At 39.7% G+C, this 19,108-nt stretch overlaps 1 protein-coding gene across 2 annotated transcripts in view; it reads left to right on the top strand.

The window, feature by feature from the left end:
* Positions 1 to 8,705, top strand: part of ADSS2 (adenylosuccinate synthase 2) — a 39,489-nt gene extending 30,784 nt beyond the window's left edge. The window contains exons 9-13 of one of the 2 annotated variants that reach the window (XM_074164395.1): positions 320 to 474; positions 908 to 1,032; positions 2,081 to 2,178; positions 6,904 to 7,053; positions 7,798 to 8,705. In XM_074164395.1, the coding sequence (XP_074020496.1) occupies positions 320 to 474; positions 908 to 1,032; positions 2,081 to 2,178; positions 6,904 to 7,053; positions 7,798 to 7,850 (581 nt within the window). In that variant the 3' untranslated portion in view covers positions 7,851 to 8,705. The remainder of the gene's footprint in view (positions 1 to 319; positions 475 to 907; positions 1,033 to 2,080; positions 2,179 to 6,903; positions 7,054 to 7,797) is intronic. The other variant, XM_074164391.1, reaches the window with a different exon arrangement.
* Positions 8,706 to 19,108: the final 10,403 nt, after the last annotated feature.

Here is a 19,108-nt window from a genome sequence, read left to right as displayed (position 1 = left end):
TGGATTTCTGGTGTCTTATTGCAATTTTTAACTTGTATGATCATTCGGAGTTATGTAGTCTACTTTTGCCTCTGTACCAGTTAAGGTGTTAAAGATTTCTACCTTTTTCTATAAAGAACGATGAGACACTGTACGTGTAAAGCTCGTTAAATATGTTCTTGACCGCAAAATACATTTATTCTGGTGTGAGTTTTTTTAGTGTTGTGAAACGTAGGTAAGTGCAGTACAAGTACTATTTCTCACCGGGCTAGATTTATTATTTTTGTAATAGTTTAAAACCAGTGTTTCAATAAGTTTTTAAAATCAATTCTTTTAATAGGCACATACCCTTTTGTGACTTCATCGAACTGCACAGTTGGAGGTGTGTGTACAGGTCTGGGCATGCCTCCGCAGAATGTCGGGGAAGTGTACGGAGTGGTGAAAGCATATACAACGAGAGTTGGAATCGGTGCCTTTCCTACAGAACAAGATAATGTGCGTATTATCAGCCCTAGGTGTGACCTGTAACTGGGTGACATAACTTGGTGTCTGTTTTATGTTAAAACAGTGTTACCAGTTAAATGCAAGTAGACAGCAGTGAGTTTGAATATTTCCTTCTCCTGATTCTAGACTGAGTTTACAGGATTGCCAAATCTTAGTGTCAGTTTCTCAGACCTTCCTATGGAATAAAAGGCTAGAGCAGGAACAAATTTCGAGATGTTTGCTCAAATAGCATTCTCTTGAATTAGAAATAGCATTTTGTATTTTTGTTTCATACCAATGGGCAACTTTGTGAAAAATTGGGGGAAGAACTTTTAAGGTAATTTACAGTATCGTAAAATGTTGTTAAGTTTACACTTGCATGATGTATTGCAATATTTTTTTTTTTTAAAAAAAAGGATCATGTAATAGTATTGTTCTTTGTTAGGAAATTGGAGAATTGCTGCAAATGAGAGGTAAAGAGTTTGGTGTTACCACTGGTAGAAAGAGAAGATGTGGCTGGCTGGACCTTGTGTTACTCCGATATGCCTACATGATTAATGGATTTACTGCGTGAGTTATTTTGACAGCTTTGCTGACAATTTAAAATAAAATCATGAAATGCTACAGATTACTGCAAATTTTACATATACTAGTTAGTAACATTTGGACTGTTAGTATTGATTTGTTGATTATTTTGATAAATGAACTGTCCCTCATTTTTCCTAGCATTAAATGTTTTTATATTTTAGGTTTGCATACTTGTAAATTTTTCTTTCCTTTACTTATAGCATATAATTACTTAAAATGATCCAAGAAGCACTTATGTATCTTGATGCTTCAAGCTACCCTAACCTCTGCCATCCCACCAAACCCAAAACAAATGCATCACAAGGGCCTTAAAACCTGATATAGTTTGTGGGGTTTGGTTTTGTCAGTTTGTGTTCAAAATAAGACAGATGGGAAACCATCAATATCATCCGCAGTATGCATAAATGTAGAAAATTTGGATATGGCTTCGGGATTTTAATTAAAATGAAAAATAGGTGTCTGAAACAAAACTGGCGTAAAATTTCTAGATCAAACTGTAATGCATACTTTACTTAAATTTTTCTGGTTTTCTTGTCCTTTGTGTATTTTATTTAAAATAGGATACAGCCAGGTATTTACAGAGCCAGTGTTTGATTATTTTGATGCCTTCACTGTAGGAACGGAACATTTGGCAGAGGACAGGAACAGACAGCAACAGGCATCATGCTATGAAGCCATCTTAAATGAATGGTCATAAAGTGTCTTGGCAGCACCCTGACCAACTAAAATTCTTACACTTAAAGCTATAGACCAGTCACTTTAATTGGAGAATGCCTGTTCTTTGAATTTTGCCATTTTCTCATAGTACTAGATCTAAGGATGCAACAAAAAGGCTGCTTAAGTTGTTTTTTGTGGGAGGTTTTTTTTTTTTGAGTCACAGCAGATAAATAGTTAAGTGCCATACGAGCTGTTTTTCTAAGGGAAGACAATCACAATGTGCAGGAGTAAATTTTTCTTTTGGTATTTTTACAATGGGATTAAGAGTTGAGAGTTGTTGAACTTGTTTAACTGGAGTAATGTTTCTTTATAGATTGGCACTTACCAAATTGGATATCTTGGATGTGTTTCCAGAAATCAAAGTTGGTGTTGCATACAAACTAGATGGTGAAATCATACCTCATTTTCCTGGTAAGACTGCTTGTTTAACAATTCTAGATTTTTGTGAAATGTAATCTGATACAAGTAAAAGTCAAATGCCTTTAAGTAAAATTTATGATAGGAATGTGTTACTTCAGCATCAAGCCATTAATGTCTTCCCAGATGCACCAGAGACACCCTGTACCTGCACCTAAAGACACCTATACCAAATACTGTCGTGCGTCTACTAGAAAGATGCAGAGTTCTGTATAAAGCTTCTTAAACGTAAACATTGTTACTGCTTTATCCTTTTCCTTTAATACAGTCTGCATTAACTTCAAGCTAAATTGAAAGCTTTTTTCATACTCTAAGCCCAGTGTCTTAGTCCCACTGCTGTATTTATCCCCTCGTCTAGTAAGACAAGTCTTCACTCAAGTGTGCGGTGAACCACATGAGAGAAATGATCCAGTTGAAAAGCCAAGTTTTTCTCTGTTATTTTTCTAACAGTTCAGTTCCCTTTAATGGTTCACAGAGCAGCCAAAACCCTGTTGCACCTACGCAATTGGAAAAAAGGGAAAAAAGGTGGGGGAGGAAATGAGCAATTAGTTTAGGTGAAAGCAACACTATTTTCTAATACAGGACCAACATACATCAGCTTAGCGTGATAGAAACTGTGGCTTCTGAAGAGGACAGCGGTCATTTCGGTGACCATTTTTACCTGAAAATTGTATCTGCCTGTTAAAATATTCAGATATCATAAAACATGGTTTTCATGGATAATGCATCTTTTTCAGTTTGCTATAGTAGAGATACTCCAGAAAAAGAACATGAAGCAGTACTAAATATTGTGCTTTCTAATTTTCTAATGTGCACATAGATGCCTGTTTCCATTGTAATTGCTACCTCAGGGTTTAAGGCTGGTCACAGGTTACAATTTTTCATATGATATCATCAGCAGAGAACTTTTTGTGGGTGAGGAGGTCAACTCTAGTAATCAGATACAACTCACAGCAGGATTTACGTAGTATAAAGATGTAATTATGTATAAGGGATTAAGTGTTGGTCTGTCAGTAGTCCTTGAAAATAGCACATATCTGTTGGGGAAATTCATAAGAAATTAACAAAAATTCTTCTGTTTCTCCATGTGCCTTGTGGAGTTCTCTAATTGATTTGCTCTTCAGTATCTTCAAACAAAAGTGACAGTTACAGTCTGAATGCATACTGAATGACGTGGCATGCGCTTTTTTGAGGAGATTTATAGTCATCTTGCCCTAAACCAGGGAATGCTTTTCCCTTTTTAAAACTTGGATATCCCCTGATTGATACTGTTATCAAAATATTAAGGAAATTTGTGTGTACTTTAGATGGCCTTTGAACATAATTGACATTGCACATTTGAATTGAGAACTACTCAGTTAATGCTTAGTCTGTAGCCCTGGGGTCTATTTGGACTGTCAATGTGCTCAAGCCAGGATGACCTTCTCTGGCAGTCCATCATTAAAGATGACATAAACAGGTGGCCATGTTTTCCAGTACTAAGACTTCAGTGATTACTTCTTCCCTGCCCCATTTATTGTGTGTCTCAGATGGGACCTGAATCTTGTTACAACTCCTGAGGACAGATTTTCCTCCCTGTATATGCCCAGATAGCAGGTAGCTGACCTTTGGTCAGAGCAGCACAACGTGGCTCACCTGCCCATTTTCTTTACTGTATGAACAATTAAGAATTCTGGTAAAAAATTAGTAGAAGCTGTCGTCTTTGCTGTTGATGTGCTGTCTTAAGCGTCAGGAAGGAGTTTGAGCTGAACTTCTGGTAAGCTGGAAGATGCTGTCTCTCACAGTGCCTCTCTGTTCCACGCCTCTCTCTTTGCTATACTCCTCAACATTTGGCAGCATTTTCAGCACATATGCTGCAGGTTACTTATTACCCCTGCACCTGACAAAAAACAAAAGGTAACTTTATTCCCACGTTGTGTTTTTTGGACAACTAGATTATTTCTGATTTGTACGTCTCTGCATGCTGTGCACTTGTATAATTTATTTATTATTTTTCTTTAAATTTGCCACTTTGGCATTTTGAATTTAATTTAAAAGAGATCTAGTCTGGGAATCTCTTGCTGGCAGGGTATTTCTTTCTCCCCTCCCCACCCTCCCACTCTCTTGGAGATGTTAGTGATTTACCCTTCTTGTGAAATGACTGTCTCTAAATTAGGAGCTCACACAGTGCCCACGATCTCAGGAAAAACATGCCATATTTCATATATTGTTCCTTTTTCCAGCTGGATCAGAGAATCATACGAATCTCACTCAGTTTTTTTAGCTTAGATTTCTGTGGGCATTTCATAATCTTCTGTTAAGAAAGAAGTGCGAATGTCTTGTAAATTTACAGCTGACTTCAGTTAGTATCACTGAGACTGTAGCCTTTTGCTATAGAGCTGACCAGTGTCTCCATTTCTGCTCAGTTGTAAGAGTTTATGAAAGAAAGACAGAACTCCCTGCTACCTCTGAGCTCATCAATTTAAAAGGAATGTGAAAGCCATGGTCTAGTCATGCTAGTATCTCCTGTCCAAGTTCCAGTGTCAGTTGATCTCAGCACAGACCAACACTATCTCTCTAGCTCAGGAGAATTTGAAAACACGGATCCTTAGGAAATTGGGGAATTAGTTGGTAGAAACTTTACTTCATGCTTGCTTTTTTTTGCTTCCTTGTGCTCTCTTCCTGGGCATCTAGTGTAGATTAAAGAGCTAAGACACCGCGCTAGATGCACCTTTGGTCTGACTTACATCACTGGATTTATGTTCAGTTTCTGGAAATTACTGGAGGATCTTTCTCTTACAGTGATGCCAAGATCCCAAATTTCATCTGGGTTTTTTTGAGTTGGAAGTAACATCACATCATTCACTCTCTGAATTATAGTACCAGACTACCAGTTATTGTTATATCCGCTCTCTTTGTTATCTAATTCAGCTGTTAATAGGGAATATTCCAGAAAGCCTACAAGATAAATTAACTAAGGGAAGAGCTGAGAGAAATCTAGATGGTGACTGCATATGTTTACTACTGAGTTTATGGCTTGTGTTTACCAGTAATCATGTTTTATCACACCTGCTGGAGCAAAATGAGAGAATAATTTGAAACATCAAGAAACTTATCCCTTCTTTTTCTTCTCTTTTGGGGAAGTAAGGAATTAAACTAATACAGGGGTATGGAAGATTGTAGACAAGATGAGACCATTCAATTCTAAGTGCTTTCAGCTTTCTCCCAGGTAGCCTCATCACAGAAGTTTAAAAGCGAAAATGCCTATGGACCTCCAAGATTAGATGTTCGCTCACTTTCTCCCCTCAGAATGAGGGAGGCTAGTGTCTTATTCTAGACTATCTGCAATGCCCAGAGATTAGTTTGTGGTATTGCACTTGGAATATAGCTGTTCTGTTTTACAGATCATCTGGACAGCAAACATCACCTCAGTTGTTATTGCTGATGACATTAAAGCGTTATCCTAGGCCTCTGCAGCCCAACATCCTTAATGTGCCTGTCTGTTTATCATTTCCCTTAACCTGTGAACGCCTCAGTCCAAAAATTGTGTGTTTCCTCGCTGTTGTAGGCTTTGAAGTCAGTAGAGCGTAGTCTTCTTTCACCCTTACTACTCACCCTAGTTCATGAAGGCTGTCCTTACAACGTTGCTACTGTTGAACTCTTGCTTATGCCAGCACAAATGATTCAATATGCTGAGTCTGAGTTTGTTGGCTACGTAATGCGCTGGAGGAGGATAAGATATGGTTTTGTATTTGTACCTAAACCCCTTTCCCAAGTTGACTAGCTATCTTTGCGGGAGTGACTTGATCTGAAGCATGGAGCCTACATAGTGGTAATTACAGTGCCCTTGGCAGAACCCTGTCTTTTTCATGAAGACAAGAATGCCTGACACCTCCTGCTGTCTTTTTTATCAATGTATTTTAACTATTTTCAGGCTTAAGCCTTTTGTTTCGTTGCCCAATGTCATTCAAAGACTAATGTTCAGATATTTACTGGAATGATTCAATGCCAGAACAATGTGCTTAGCGTCTTTTCCAGTACTTGAAATCATGACAGGATTCAGAGTTAATGGACAACATTGTAGCAACTTACTAAATGACAGACAAAATGGAATATACTCATTGCTTCTGTTCTGAGAAGTAATTGAAACAGTTACTGCTCATACATCATGTGGGACTCTACACTGGTTAACAAATTTGTTGTAGAGTTTTGGGGCAAAGGTTCTGTGGGCATCAGAAGTACATTATGTATGAACTACATCTTATAACTATGTTTAGTAAAAAGTAGAATCTTATGCCATTTTAGAATATGTTTTATCTGCCTGATAGTTACAAGCTGGTGCCTAATTTTGTTTTCACATCATCAAATTCCCTCATGAAGGGGGAGTTGGATCTTGGTGTTTGTTCAACAAAAAAAATAAATCAACATTTTGGGGAATGACTTTTCCTGAAAAGCTGTTTTCTGAACTAAGAAGATTGTGGTTTAAGCAAAATATACGCATGTGACTGTGAGCATTGAAATTCCTAAAGTCTAAGTCCTGATAGTGACTGGATAATTATTTTTTTTCCTCTGCTTTTATTAACAAAAAAGAACATTTCATCACCTTCGGTGCTGGTATTTTCTTATGAGTAAACCTTTTTGTGTAAGAAAAGAATAAAAAAACGTTATAGTTACGCATTTAGTGGTAGAGAATATATAATCTTTGTAGATGTAATATTTTTGTTCCTGTTTGCTTCTCAGCCAACCAGGAAGTCTTAAATAAAGTAGAGGTTCAGTATGAGACACTCCCAGGATGGGATACGGACATATCAAATGCAAGGACTTTCGACGAGCTGCCTGTAAATGCACAAAATTATGTTCGCTTTATAGAAATGGAGTTGGGTGTTCCTGGTAAGTAAAACAGATTTTGTTGTTGTTTTGGTTTTTTTCCTGCTCCAGGAAACCTATCTTGTACTTTGCCTTAACTGAACATTCTAAATATTGAAAACTATTTTGTAGCTGTGCTCATTCTGATGTACCTGGTGATACTTGCAACTATTGTTTTACTACTTTTTACTTATCTATTTAGCTGATGGATTGAAAATTTTCAAAAGTTTTACTTTGCAGTCGTTCTTTGTTCAACTGAGATTTTTATAACTTGCTTAGGTGTTTTTCAGATAGCTGATTATAGAGGTTTAGTTCTGCTGCCCTTATAAAGTCAGTGGGACTTCTGGTATGTTGTGATTAAATATGTGACAGTAAGAGGTCCTAAACTAATAAATTTCTCTTATGCTGCCTATTTAAGATGATCCTGTAGTTACATCCAAAGCTGGGATTTAAGAGATGATGCAAATCTTTACTTTTCTTGACAGTTTCTTTGTATCTTTTTTCCTATTATCAGGAAAACTGATTTATTTATTATGGCAGCTTCAAGACTGTTCCTGCTTTTCTAAGTTACCAATGCATTCTTACTTCGAGAACAATAGACATAGTTATTGTTTCTTAATGTACTAATAGTATATGCTGTGCTTTTCTTCAGACTATGGTACTTAAGATCTTAAGCACTTAAGAAGATAAATTTGTATCTTACTGTAAGATACAATCTGATCTTGTGTTGTATTACTCAAAATAAAAGTTTGCTTTTCTCTCCTGCAGTTAAATGGATCGGAGTAGGGAAATCCAGGGAATCAATGATCCAGCTGTTTTAAAGATTTCAGATGCATGGAAGAAAGCACACTCCTCAAAAGACTGCTCATTCTTAAATGCATTAGTAGCCCGCAAAGCAAAGATGTTGGAAAGATAGATTTTTGCATGGAAAGAAATGCTAGAGTTGATACCCCCAAATCAATCGCTACTCCTGAAAGAGACTTTAACATGAACCTGTATCAGTTCTTGTTCAACTGCAATTTCCAGGACACTTGTCATTGTTGTTCAAGGTGCCATCAAATTTTCTTTTCTTTACCTAATATTTACTTCATAATGTAATTCCTGTTTGAAAATCAAAGGTAGCATTACTTTCATGACTGTTTGTCTTTGTTATCCTCTCTCTGCTTTTGGCGGTGTTACTTCCCTGAAATTTTAGACAGTAAAAATAATGCAGTTTTGCACAGAGAGTTTTACATCCTCATTATTTGTATTCCTAAAGCTGTTGTATTCTTAATGGCTGCTCTTGTGAGTGATTAAAGAGGGGAGTTCTGATTTTATAATGCTATAAATGCTGTCTAAATTATTGTGTGATCTGTTTTTTAAAAAAAATCTGTGATGCCAAGTTGTTAAGAATGTCAAGGTTTTTTTAGCCGTGTAATACAGAAAACTTACTCTTTGTAACTCACAGAGGACACTCAAGTGTTACCAGGAAGTGTGCCCAGAAAGTTAGAAAATTGATATTGTAAAAATTTCATTTGCGATTATTAAAGAACTGTTCTGATTTTGAGTTAAATGTTTTATGATGGTACTCTTTTTTTTTTTTTTTTCTGGTATTTTAAAACCCCTGCACTTCTCTATTTCCAAGGCACATATCTCAAACTGTTTCCCTAATTAAATGAGGTTATATTTGTATTTGCTAAGAAGTCTAACATTTTGATGCCCTTTTAAATTCTTTTCTACATAGCCAATAGAAGATCTTTCTCTGGAGAAATGGCAAAGCACAGACACTGTTGTAATTATAAATTCAAGATGCTTCAGAAATAACGTTTAAAGTATTCAACGTATTTGCTTTAGGGGAAAATAACAAGTATTGACCTCATGACATCTGACATATTTTGGCTTATTAGTGTTGGGAAATGTTCTAGAATTATTTTAATTTATAACCATTATTATATATTCCAAAGAATCTGATTTCTTTTGGAAACAACCCAATAATTACATATTCCCTTTCCAGATTTTTTAAGAATGACTTTGTTTTTACACATTATACTATGGTATCCATGTGCTTTCTTTTCACTTCAAATAAAACTTAGTTTTCTACAAAAAAGTTTGTATTGGGGTGGGGCAGTGGTTTTAGATTTTTTTTTTTTTTTTAGTATTTTCAGCTATGCAGGTGAATATAAGAAACTTTTAATGCAAAATAAAAGGCCTTTGAGATTATGTCTTAAGTAACCAGATGTTGCCTGAAACGGAATAGATTTATTGGATTGATGATGCTGTTGAGGTGTTCAGCACAGTGCTTGTGTTCTCAATTAACATAAAATAATATTGCTTATCATAAGGGGAGGAACAGGAGGGTTGAAGGATAAAACTACTGATATTTAAGGAGCATTTCGTAAGGTATTGGTTGCATGTGGCAGAGCAGTTAGCAAGGTGTGCTAGGTATTTTTCTTGTGTAATATGTAGAAAGAGGAGGATACCACAGCATGCTGGAAAACTGGCAAATACATTGAGAGACCTTTGTATCAGCTTTGCATGTAAAGATCATTCTCCTCTGCATTAAAAACGGAACAACTTCATACTCGTTCTTTCCTGGAGGGGGTGAGGGTCTAGTTTTGCTGTCAGCCTTGCAGTCCAGAGAGAGCCATACCATCCCTCCCTAGCTAAGGGCCATCCTGAATAAAAATCTGTTCCTAATTCCCCAATGAAGAAAAGGAGGGATATAACTGTGTGAAACATAAATGCCAATGTTCCTTTAGAAGGAAAAAAAGCAATATTACTGTTTTTTAGGCAATGGAGGGAATTTGCCTTGCAATGTGAACAATAAGTAAGAACTATTAAGCATTCTTGTCTTCCTGTAGCTGTAGAAGGTACTAAGCGGATTTGTGCTGTCAGTGAAACTACCAGCCAAGGACTGGGGGTCCTTGAACTAGCTGGTTCAAGGAGTGAATAAATAAATAAAAGAGGGCATGCTTTCTTTCTACAGTGAGTGAATAAATGAGGGCTTACTATGTAGTTACGTTTCACTTCTGCCAAGGAGAGACCTTCAGGTTCAAGGCCTGCTTCAGTTCTTCCACTGTTGTAACTCCACTGTACAAACCTACGCTGTTTTTCAGTTGGGGAATTCATATTCCCAGATGCGGCAGGATTTGTAAGCAATATAGCTATAGCCTAAAATGGCAGAAAGTATTTGTGCAGTTAAAGAAACAAACCAGAGTCCTCTTGGATGCAAGAGTGATTTATGTTCTTTTGCTTTCTTTAAAGTTCATCTGATTCAGTTTCTTTGATTCTTCTGTTCAAGTGCAGGCCTGGAAAGTTGAAAACATCCTCCTACCAGTACTTGTCCAGATAATATGTGGTCCAGGATCTACTGGTGTATATTTACTCTCGTGACCTGAAACGAAGAATTGTTCTCTCTAACTATCAGGTGGTTAAACTGCATCTGTAAAGCTTATTATGTTGTCCCTCAATGCCAGTTCCTCACAAGCTTTGCTAGAGTGAATTCTTGGAGTGGTACACAAACACTGTCCTGGTGTCCAAGAATGATTATAGAAGGGTTATATTCTACCAAATTCTCCGCTGCCCCAGCGCTACTCATTTATACGCGTGGAGAAGTGGGCTGGGACGTGTTATCACCAACCTGAATGTTGTGGAAACAAATGTTAAAAGTTATGGAGATTGTTTCAAGGGCTGTGTACTCTGCTCTTGAAGCCATGCTACTTACAACTGTGGAACTGAGGAGGAAGAAGAGAACAGCCTAGTACTCTACTGCTGGCAGTGTGTTTAGCAAGGCCAAAGTCACATGTCTTTGAAGGCGCTTGTAGTTTGTCTGTCACAGGGTAGTAGTAAGCTGTAATAAAAGGGAAAAACCTTTGTACTTCAATGACAAGTGTGTATTTATCAGGCCCTTCCTGTATACTCCTTTCCTCTGTGAAGTCTCTTCTGTTGCTAGCGGGTAAGGGGAGAGGATGGCAGCATAGGATAGTAGTTGAAATTGATTCTTCTCCACGTGTCCCCTTCTGCTAATGGGATGTTTACAGGAGGCACGGATACCTGTTAGACCTGACAAGGCTGATGACAGACAAGGTATTTTGATCTCATGCCATTCTTGCTGCCACTGAAATATTTATGAGTTTGATTCTCCTAGGCTTGAGCAGTACTGCAGCATTTAATAGCCTTTATGTCCCTATGGTTTAGCGAGTCTCCTTTACTAACTAATAGGAGGGGAAGTGAGGGATACTACTGCTTAGCCTTTCCATTTGTGTTCCACTTATAATTGGGTTTTGGCATGTAGCTAATGGACAAAACCTTCAGATAAAGTGGCAGACAGATAATGTTGATGTAATGCGTGACAGCTGCTTTCATCTGTTGTCATCCTGGAAATCTACTTTCTAATAGATTATAGTTTCCTTCTGCTGTCATAGCCAGCTCCCTTAATGAAAAGTAGTCAAAGGTTTGGCTGGTTTAGAAAAAGTAAAAGGCAAAGTAGCTGGGGATGAAGACAAGGGACAACTCGGATCTGGTGAGTTTTCTTGTGCCCATTCTGCTCCGAGTCTCTGAAACAGTGCAACTTAATAAACCTAGCGGTATAGTAATCAAGCACACTTGGTGTCTGACAGCTTTTCCTACTTAAGGCAGACATACATACACACAGATGATGCATTATTTGCAGAGACTTAAAATTTTACACCATTTTTTGTTGGTCTGAGTGTTACGACTCATTTGACATGTCATCTTTAAAATACCTTGCAATAAATGCACATTCAAATATCTTACATTCAACTTTAAAAAGGTAATGTTGAATTAAATCCTAATGTTCACTTCCACTTAAATTATTAAATCAAGTGTATCAAAGCAATGTATTTTCTTACACTATATTAGGTTTTTTTTCCAGTGATGAACCAATTTGTGCATACATCCAGGTACTTTAGCTCTTTTGATGCACGGTATTGGCATTATCTACAGTGTGTTCGAGTAACTTTTTAGATAATCTGCACGAGTACATATAGTTTGCCTTGTTTTTGTTTGTCAGTTGCCTTCCGCATGTTACAGAGGGGACGGGGATACCCGAGTGTTGGTAGTGGAGAGAGGGTATGGCTTTGGGGGACAGGTGGCAGCTCTTTTTTGGAAAAAGATGACTTTTCACTTTTTTTCTCTATGCAATTTAAGATTAGTTTGTTTACAGCGGAGTGAACCCCCCTGGTTCATCTTCTGTGCCCCCCTCGGCAGAAAACCCAGCGTGGGTTACTTACTTGTGTAGTGATACGGCAAGTCAAACGCTGCTCTGTATGAAGTTTGACTGTACCAGTCGATGGCGGGCTTCTTCATTTGTTGAAAATACACGTAGTTCCTGAGAGCTGAATTGTCAAAGTCAGGTTGGAATAGAGTTTCGGCTTCATAGTTTACTGGAGCTGGTTGCAGTTTGCTGAAAGGTCTAGGCAAAAAGCATAAATCACTCTGTAATCTCATGCTGACATATGGTATGTAAATACCACGATCCACCCAAAGGGTAGCCAGCATTGTAAATGTATTTTCTAATCTCCTGCTGAAATGAGCACTCAGAATAATGCAGCTGTAATCTAATAGATATTAACAGCCTGAGAATGTACAGTAAGACCTTAATAATTCAGTATTGTTCGATTGGCTCCATCTGACTTGTAATTAGCATGATAAGGGTTGTTCTCTTGCAGTCGAGCAACTAACTGCATTAGTTTAATATTACTAGAATTTTTAAAGCCTCGAGTTCCCAGCAGAAATAGCCTACAACATTAATTTTTTTTTTTTTTTAATGAAACATTTTGAAGTTGATGTGCAATACAACAAATTTTCATAGGGAGCTAAAAAAACCCAGCATTTTTTTTACAACAATTTCCATTCTACATTCTGATACACATAATAAATTCAGGTCATGCAGCACTCCTGGTGTTGCCAAAAACTTTTGGATGTAGTTTTTGGTTTACTCTGCCTGGATTCTCTTGTTCCTCTTTTAGGCCAAAGTTACCAAAAAAATCATTAGAAATTGTTGCGGCATTGCCCACAACAGGCATAAAGGGAAAGGCTTATTCCACAGGTCTTACGGATTTACTTTTACGCACAAGCTTACCCTGGAGCTCCTCTGGTTAAGTATTCCTTGTGGACCCGCCCTACTTGCCCGGGATAGAAACCACGGACATCCTTTCCAGTACGAACAACTGAGCTGATGAAGGAAGCAAGTAGAAAATAGTGAAGGTAAAAGCAGGAGACTAGAGAGCAGGAATCCTACCCAAGCTGTGGAAAAGCCATATTTATTTTTGTCTCAGTACAGAGCTTATAAGTGAATAAGGGAATGACATTGGTACCAAGGCAAAATCTTGTATCTTTTGGGGGAAAAAAAAAAAGTTACCTTTGCAACTGAATGCTTTTTATTTATTTATGAAATAAAAGCTGGGTGGACTTTTTTTTTTTTTTTTAATCCCCCCCCCCCCCCCCCAAAGTACCCTTCTGAAATGCCAAGAATCTTGAGCAGATTTTTCTGCACAACTGGTAGCCTGGCCTGTGTGCGTAATGTGCGCTGTGTGGTTCAAGAGGCTTACCCTGGTGGCAAGATCGGTGCATGATCTATAAAATCCCTTAGTCTGTTTTCGGAGTACAACATGCCAAATCCCTACAAACAATGACGTAAAATGTTAATATTTTTTTTGTTAAGGAACTGCTGATGGACCTAAAATAACTTGCTAACATGGCTTGAATGTATTAATCTCCATTTTGGTAGCAAAATCTGCTATGGAATAGCATATCTATTAGGAAAGAAACAGTGTTCGCATGTAAAAGCAAAGGTTCTACAAAATGTTAAATTTTGCAGAGATAGGGGAGTTTCTAGAATGAGTTGCACAGTATTAGTGGCAGGTCTTAGAGTAGAGACACATGCAGGAACCAGTTAACTTATTTAAATGGAATTTTGTAATTCAGGACAACAGTATGCTGTTCTGTGACTCAAAGCAGAATTTCTTTGCAGGCTGATTCATTGTATCAGTGAGTCTGATGGTCTGCTCGTTTGTCACAATTAACTAATAATTTATTCTACCTCCCAAGGAATGAAATTTGGCTGCTGTGTATAAAACAGTGACTCACCAGTATTTGCAAAACAAAGTAGATGTTTTCTGTGTTTTGTTGCCCATCAGAGTCGGTGAATTATATTTTGGCCACTCCATGGCAACTACTTCACTGGAGTGTGAATTAATATTGCAACTCTAGGAGCTGGATGTTAAAATCAGTTCTCACCAGAGACCTTAGTCAGACTATTGTTTTGAATAGTATCATGACACAGCTGTCTTAGAAACTCCTTGAATACATCCACAGTTTGATTTTTTTTCTAAAACTGAGACCATTGCATCTTCTACTTAGTTGTAGAGCATGATGTAAAAACTCCTTATCCAATTCAGTCTACAAAAGAATGTATTTTCATGCTTTAGATAATTTCAGTCAATCTTGGAAAATGTAGCTATACAACATACAAAAGTGACAACTCCAACACTCACACACAATATGAGCTGTTGAGAATCACTGTTATATTTACCAACATTTCCATATCCCTGTCAGCCAGTTCTGCACAACTGTTGTCCTCATCATAGTCAGCAGCACCAACAGAGATTCCTCTCCTCTCCCCGGGGGTGATTCTTCTCTTCCAGTTTTACCCTTAGTGTGGCTTCAGCTGGAAGTGTTCCTCATCCCTCATCTTTGGGAAATGGGGGACGTTGCATCTTCCTTTCTCCAGCAGGAATCATGTGTTCCGGTTGCCAACCCAGCTACCTGAGATAGTGCCAGTAGCCACCGTGTCTACCACAGAATCGACAAGCCTTCTTCCAAACCTCAGGCTGCTTACCTGTCTCCTGGTGTACACTTCAAAGGCTCTCATCTCAGAATTTATCCTCCATCCTGCATACATCCAGGAATATTTTTTAAATTTGCTGTTTGAATGCCTAGGTTACAGTTTTCTATTGTAACTTTGCAGGTAAAACTTTAGTTACAAGTCTCAGAAGCTTTTGAGACCTGATGATTCTTTTTCCAGGATGAAATGTATTCTGCTTTCCAAAACCGAGGAAGCCCAAACCAGTAAAGTTTATTTAACTAAGTGGTATTTCTGTTTACAGATTGGGTGAAGACTGGGGCTGCAACGTGAGCTTACCTTTCCTGGTTTACGCACAGTGGGGTTATGGATTTAGATAAATCATGGAAAGAAGATGAGGAAAGCTTGCAGGCACAGCGGTGGGGGCTGTCTGCCTGAGCTGCCTCTCCCTTCCCAGGCTGGTGCAAGTCCCTCTACCTCACTAAGCCTGGCTTTGTGATGGAATGGAGGAACCACCCCCGGCGTTGAACAGGGAGCGCCCCTCGGCCTTGCAGGTGCGTTTCCGAGTGCTGTTTGAGCCAATTTACTCACGGTGCTGCAGTCGGCTGTATACACAATCAAATGAAGGAGTGGTAAGAGCCTAAGGAAAGCAAGAGCTAAGACAGGGGAGGGGAAAGGCCAATCTATCAGCAAATTGCTTGGAAACTTGTGTCCCTGCACACCTGAGCCACCATCCTGAGCGCTGCTGCACTTTGGTAAATTAGACTGCGGTGTCTCAGGTTGCGTAGTCCTCAAGTTGCTCATCGATCTGAGTGTTGGAGCATCTCCTGGCAGTGGTGAAGTTCAAAGAAGAAAGTCAAAGGGTGAGAAAACAAAAAGGATCTGACACAGGAGGACTGAGTCGGGTTGGATCTTTAAGGGTAAACCTTTTTCTGATGTTTTATTGGCCGTGCTCTCCAATACATCTTACTTGGTGCAGACAGAAGGTAAAGCTTTCTTTAACCTTTCTGGAATCAGAAACGTAGGCGTAATTTGAGTCTGGATTTTTTTATGCACCCTTCTGTCACATGAGCTACGACCTACATCTTAGCACTGAAATAGGGAGACTTCAGGAAAGATGAGGTGGGGCAGGGAAGAAGGAAGAGCTTTACTTGCTTTGTGACACACAGACCCCTGGAGCCAGGAGGGACCGTGAGGGGCTTCTAGTCAGTGGGGCCTGGGACGTGAGGAGGGCTCTACCTTCGCTGATCCAGACAGACACTTGCCTAAGCTCCTCCTCTGAGACTTTGCAGCCTCCAGGATGATCTGCTCTGGCGTTTCACTATTAGAAAGTTTCTCCTGCCATCCACTCGGACCCCACCCGCTGCAATTTAAGCACGCTGTTCGGTGGTCTGTTTCCCATAGAGAGGGAAGACAGATTATTCCCTTTTTCTCTGCAGCAATGTTTTGGGTATTTGCTATGTCTTGGTTGTTTTTTCCTTAGGCCAATCAATTCTCAAGCATTGCTTGGAGGTCATTTTTAGAGATCTCCAATGCTGTTGGTCTGGTTTTTTTGCTGTCACTGGGGAGTTGGGAACTGGATATGGTCACAGTTCACTCACTGATGTTTGCAGTGCTGAGTGGAAAGGATGGATGGCATCGTGTATCTTGCATCAGGAAATCTAATTATGGATTCTGATATGATATTTCCCATCTTTCCAATGACATAACTTTGCTGATTCATATTTTGGTCCATTTTGCATTTGCTCTATTGGTATTTTTTTGCTTACATGTAGAAAGTTGCCCACAGCCTTACTGCATTGCAGCCTGTTTTTCTCAGGCCATTTCTCTGATTTGTTAAAATAATTTTGAAGTGTTATCCTGTTTTCTAATGTACTTTTGGTTCTTCTCAGCTTTGTGTTATCTGCACATTTACTAAGTACACTCTCTATCCCATCACTGATTTCACCAATGAAAAATTTGAGTTGTATGACAGCAGGACCCATTCACTGAATACATCTTGCTGTTTTGATAGTGAACCACTTTCCAGGGTGTGAGTTTTTTCCCCCTGACCAATGCTGCACCTACCCCAAAGCAGTTTTATCTAGACCACATTCCTTCATTTGCTTATGAAAACATCCTGCAATGCCAAATGTCTTACCATTTGAGCTGATACCAGTGGCTTGGTAATGATGTGAAGAAAACCTCCTGATCTTCACCTTGTGGTTGCTGAGCCAAACCAGTTCTGCCCCTAAATAGGCAGAAAATGAACCAGTGAAAAATAAGTGAGGAGGTGCCTGCAGGTTCAGCAGGCTGACTCGGCCAGTGAAGAGTCCAGGGAGCAAAGGAGGTGCTGCCAGGGAGGGGATGACACTCAACCACAACAGTAACTTCACACTCAGCCAGCATTGGGGTCTTGCCAAAGCCTAGAGGTGGAGTTTACCACTTGCCATGAGAAGAAAGGTTGAGTTTGCCTGTAAGATAGAGAACTGGGAGGCAAATACAAATGAAAACCTTCATTATTTTCCAGCTAATTGTAACTTAATAATAAATAATGATGAAGACTGAAGTGATCTTAGGTAATTTTCTTTATTCAGATGATTTTTTGTGCCACTTTTTTTTGTATGAGAACACTCTGAACATACTTGCTCAGTCAACCGCAATTCATGAATTAATACGGGTGACAGCTCTGTGTACTGAATCACTGAAAAGCGATTCAAAAAATGTCATACAATTCTCATACGTGTTCGCTCTTGCTTGCCTTGATATCAAGCTTACTCCACAACAGGGTGGAAAGATGGGGTTTCTTCATGTCAACCACCCGACTGGCTCCAGACTCCCTGCAGGGGCCTGGCTCAGCTCTCATCCAGAGACAGGCAAGGATGCTCAGATTCAGTGCTGGCGTTTTGCAACCCTTCTGTCTTTCTGTTTTCTCCTCTCAAATGAAATATTGTCCACCCAGTAATGTTGACGCAAGCGGAAACTTGTTCCTGGAAGAGTAGCCGGCAAGTGGTGGGACAGGGCGGGAGTCGAGGCAGAAAGTGATGGTGGCAGAGGGCTGGTCAGCCCCGGGCTTTGCTGGGTTGGTGGTTAGAAGAGAAAGAGCAATTTACAAATTCAGCACAGTCATTAGGAGAGAAAATTAGACATAATAAATAAAGAAACCTGCAAAGTTATTTTTATACTCTTTCTTGAGGCCAGAGCTGGGGTTTAAAAGCCCCCTGGCTGCGACATTAGTCCTGCTTATGGCTGTGGTCTGTGCCCCAGCAGCAGGCGAGTGGGAGATTTCATTCCTTATCGTAAGAAATCCAACTCATTCCCATTATCTTTTTATTTCTTAAATAAAGAAAAGGAAAGGAGCAAGAAGTTTTACTTCTTTCCTGTCACCTAACCCACACCAAAGTTTCCCAACACCACAATTGTGTTGAATCTCAGGCTAAACACTTGCCTTCAGATCCTGCCCCATGCAAAGGGGTAGCTGGAGAGCTGGAGTTTGCTGACGAGCTGAAAGCGAGCACCTTTGCCACCTGAGAGCAGCCGGACATCCCAATCCAGTGCCGGGCAGCTCGCCCTTTGCCAGGAGACAAAGGGAGCCGTGTCTGAGCCACGCTGAGGCTGCGCTTGCCGGAAGAAACCCAACAATTCTTATTTACCAAATTGACAAAATCCTATCATCGCAATTAAGGGGATATGTAATTAACTGTGTCTTAATTACAGCAGCTGCCACTTCATCTGAATGCAGCAATTTGCAGAGAAACCGGGGGAGATGCTTTAAATTCATGTGTGTACACAGCGCAAGCACAAACAGCGCTGCGTGTGTGGCTCCTGGGGGTGTGATGCCCTGCCCCAGGGGGCACGGAGTGAAGGTTCAGGCTCGCTGGCTGCTGGCCTGCCTGGCCAGGGTGGCCTCTGGAAACACCTCGGGGAGGCAGAGCTTTTGAAAACCCTGCTACGAACCTATCGCCCAGGGGGTTTCAAGCACTTTGCTCCACCTTGGCTTGCTGGGCTGCAGGGCTGAACGCTGCCCAACGCCACAAAGACCACCTGATAGAGAAACATTTTTAAAGACCTTCTTATTCCTGACTCCTGGCCTCTGCAGGGGCACGAGCCCCTGTTGTGTGTGCCGAGGTGTACTGGTTGAGATTAATTTTGTAGAATCATAGAATCGTTTTGGTTGGAAGAGACCTTTAAGATCATCCAGTCCAACCGCTAACCCAGCACTGCCAAGTTACCACCAAACCATGTCCCTCGACGCTAAATTTGCTTGATCTCTCACCGTGCTCTTTCACAGCCCCA

Source organism: Numenius arquata, chromosome 2, assembly GCF_964106895.1.
Source record: "Numenius arquata chromosome 2, bNumArq3.hap1.1, whole genome shotgun sequence".
In the NCBI taxonomy this organism is placed as follows: domain Eukaryota; kingdom Metazoa; phylum Chordata; class Aves; order Charadriiformes; family Scolopacidae; genus Numenius; species Numenius arquata.
Note: the sequence above shows the minus strand (reverse complement) of the source record. Positions and strands in the feature narration are given on the sequence as shown.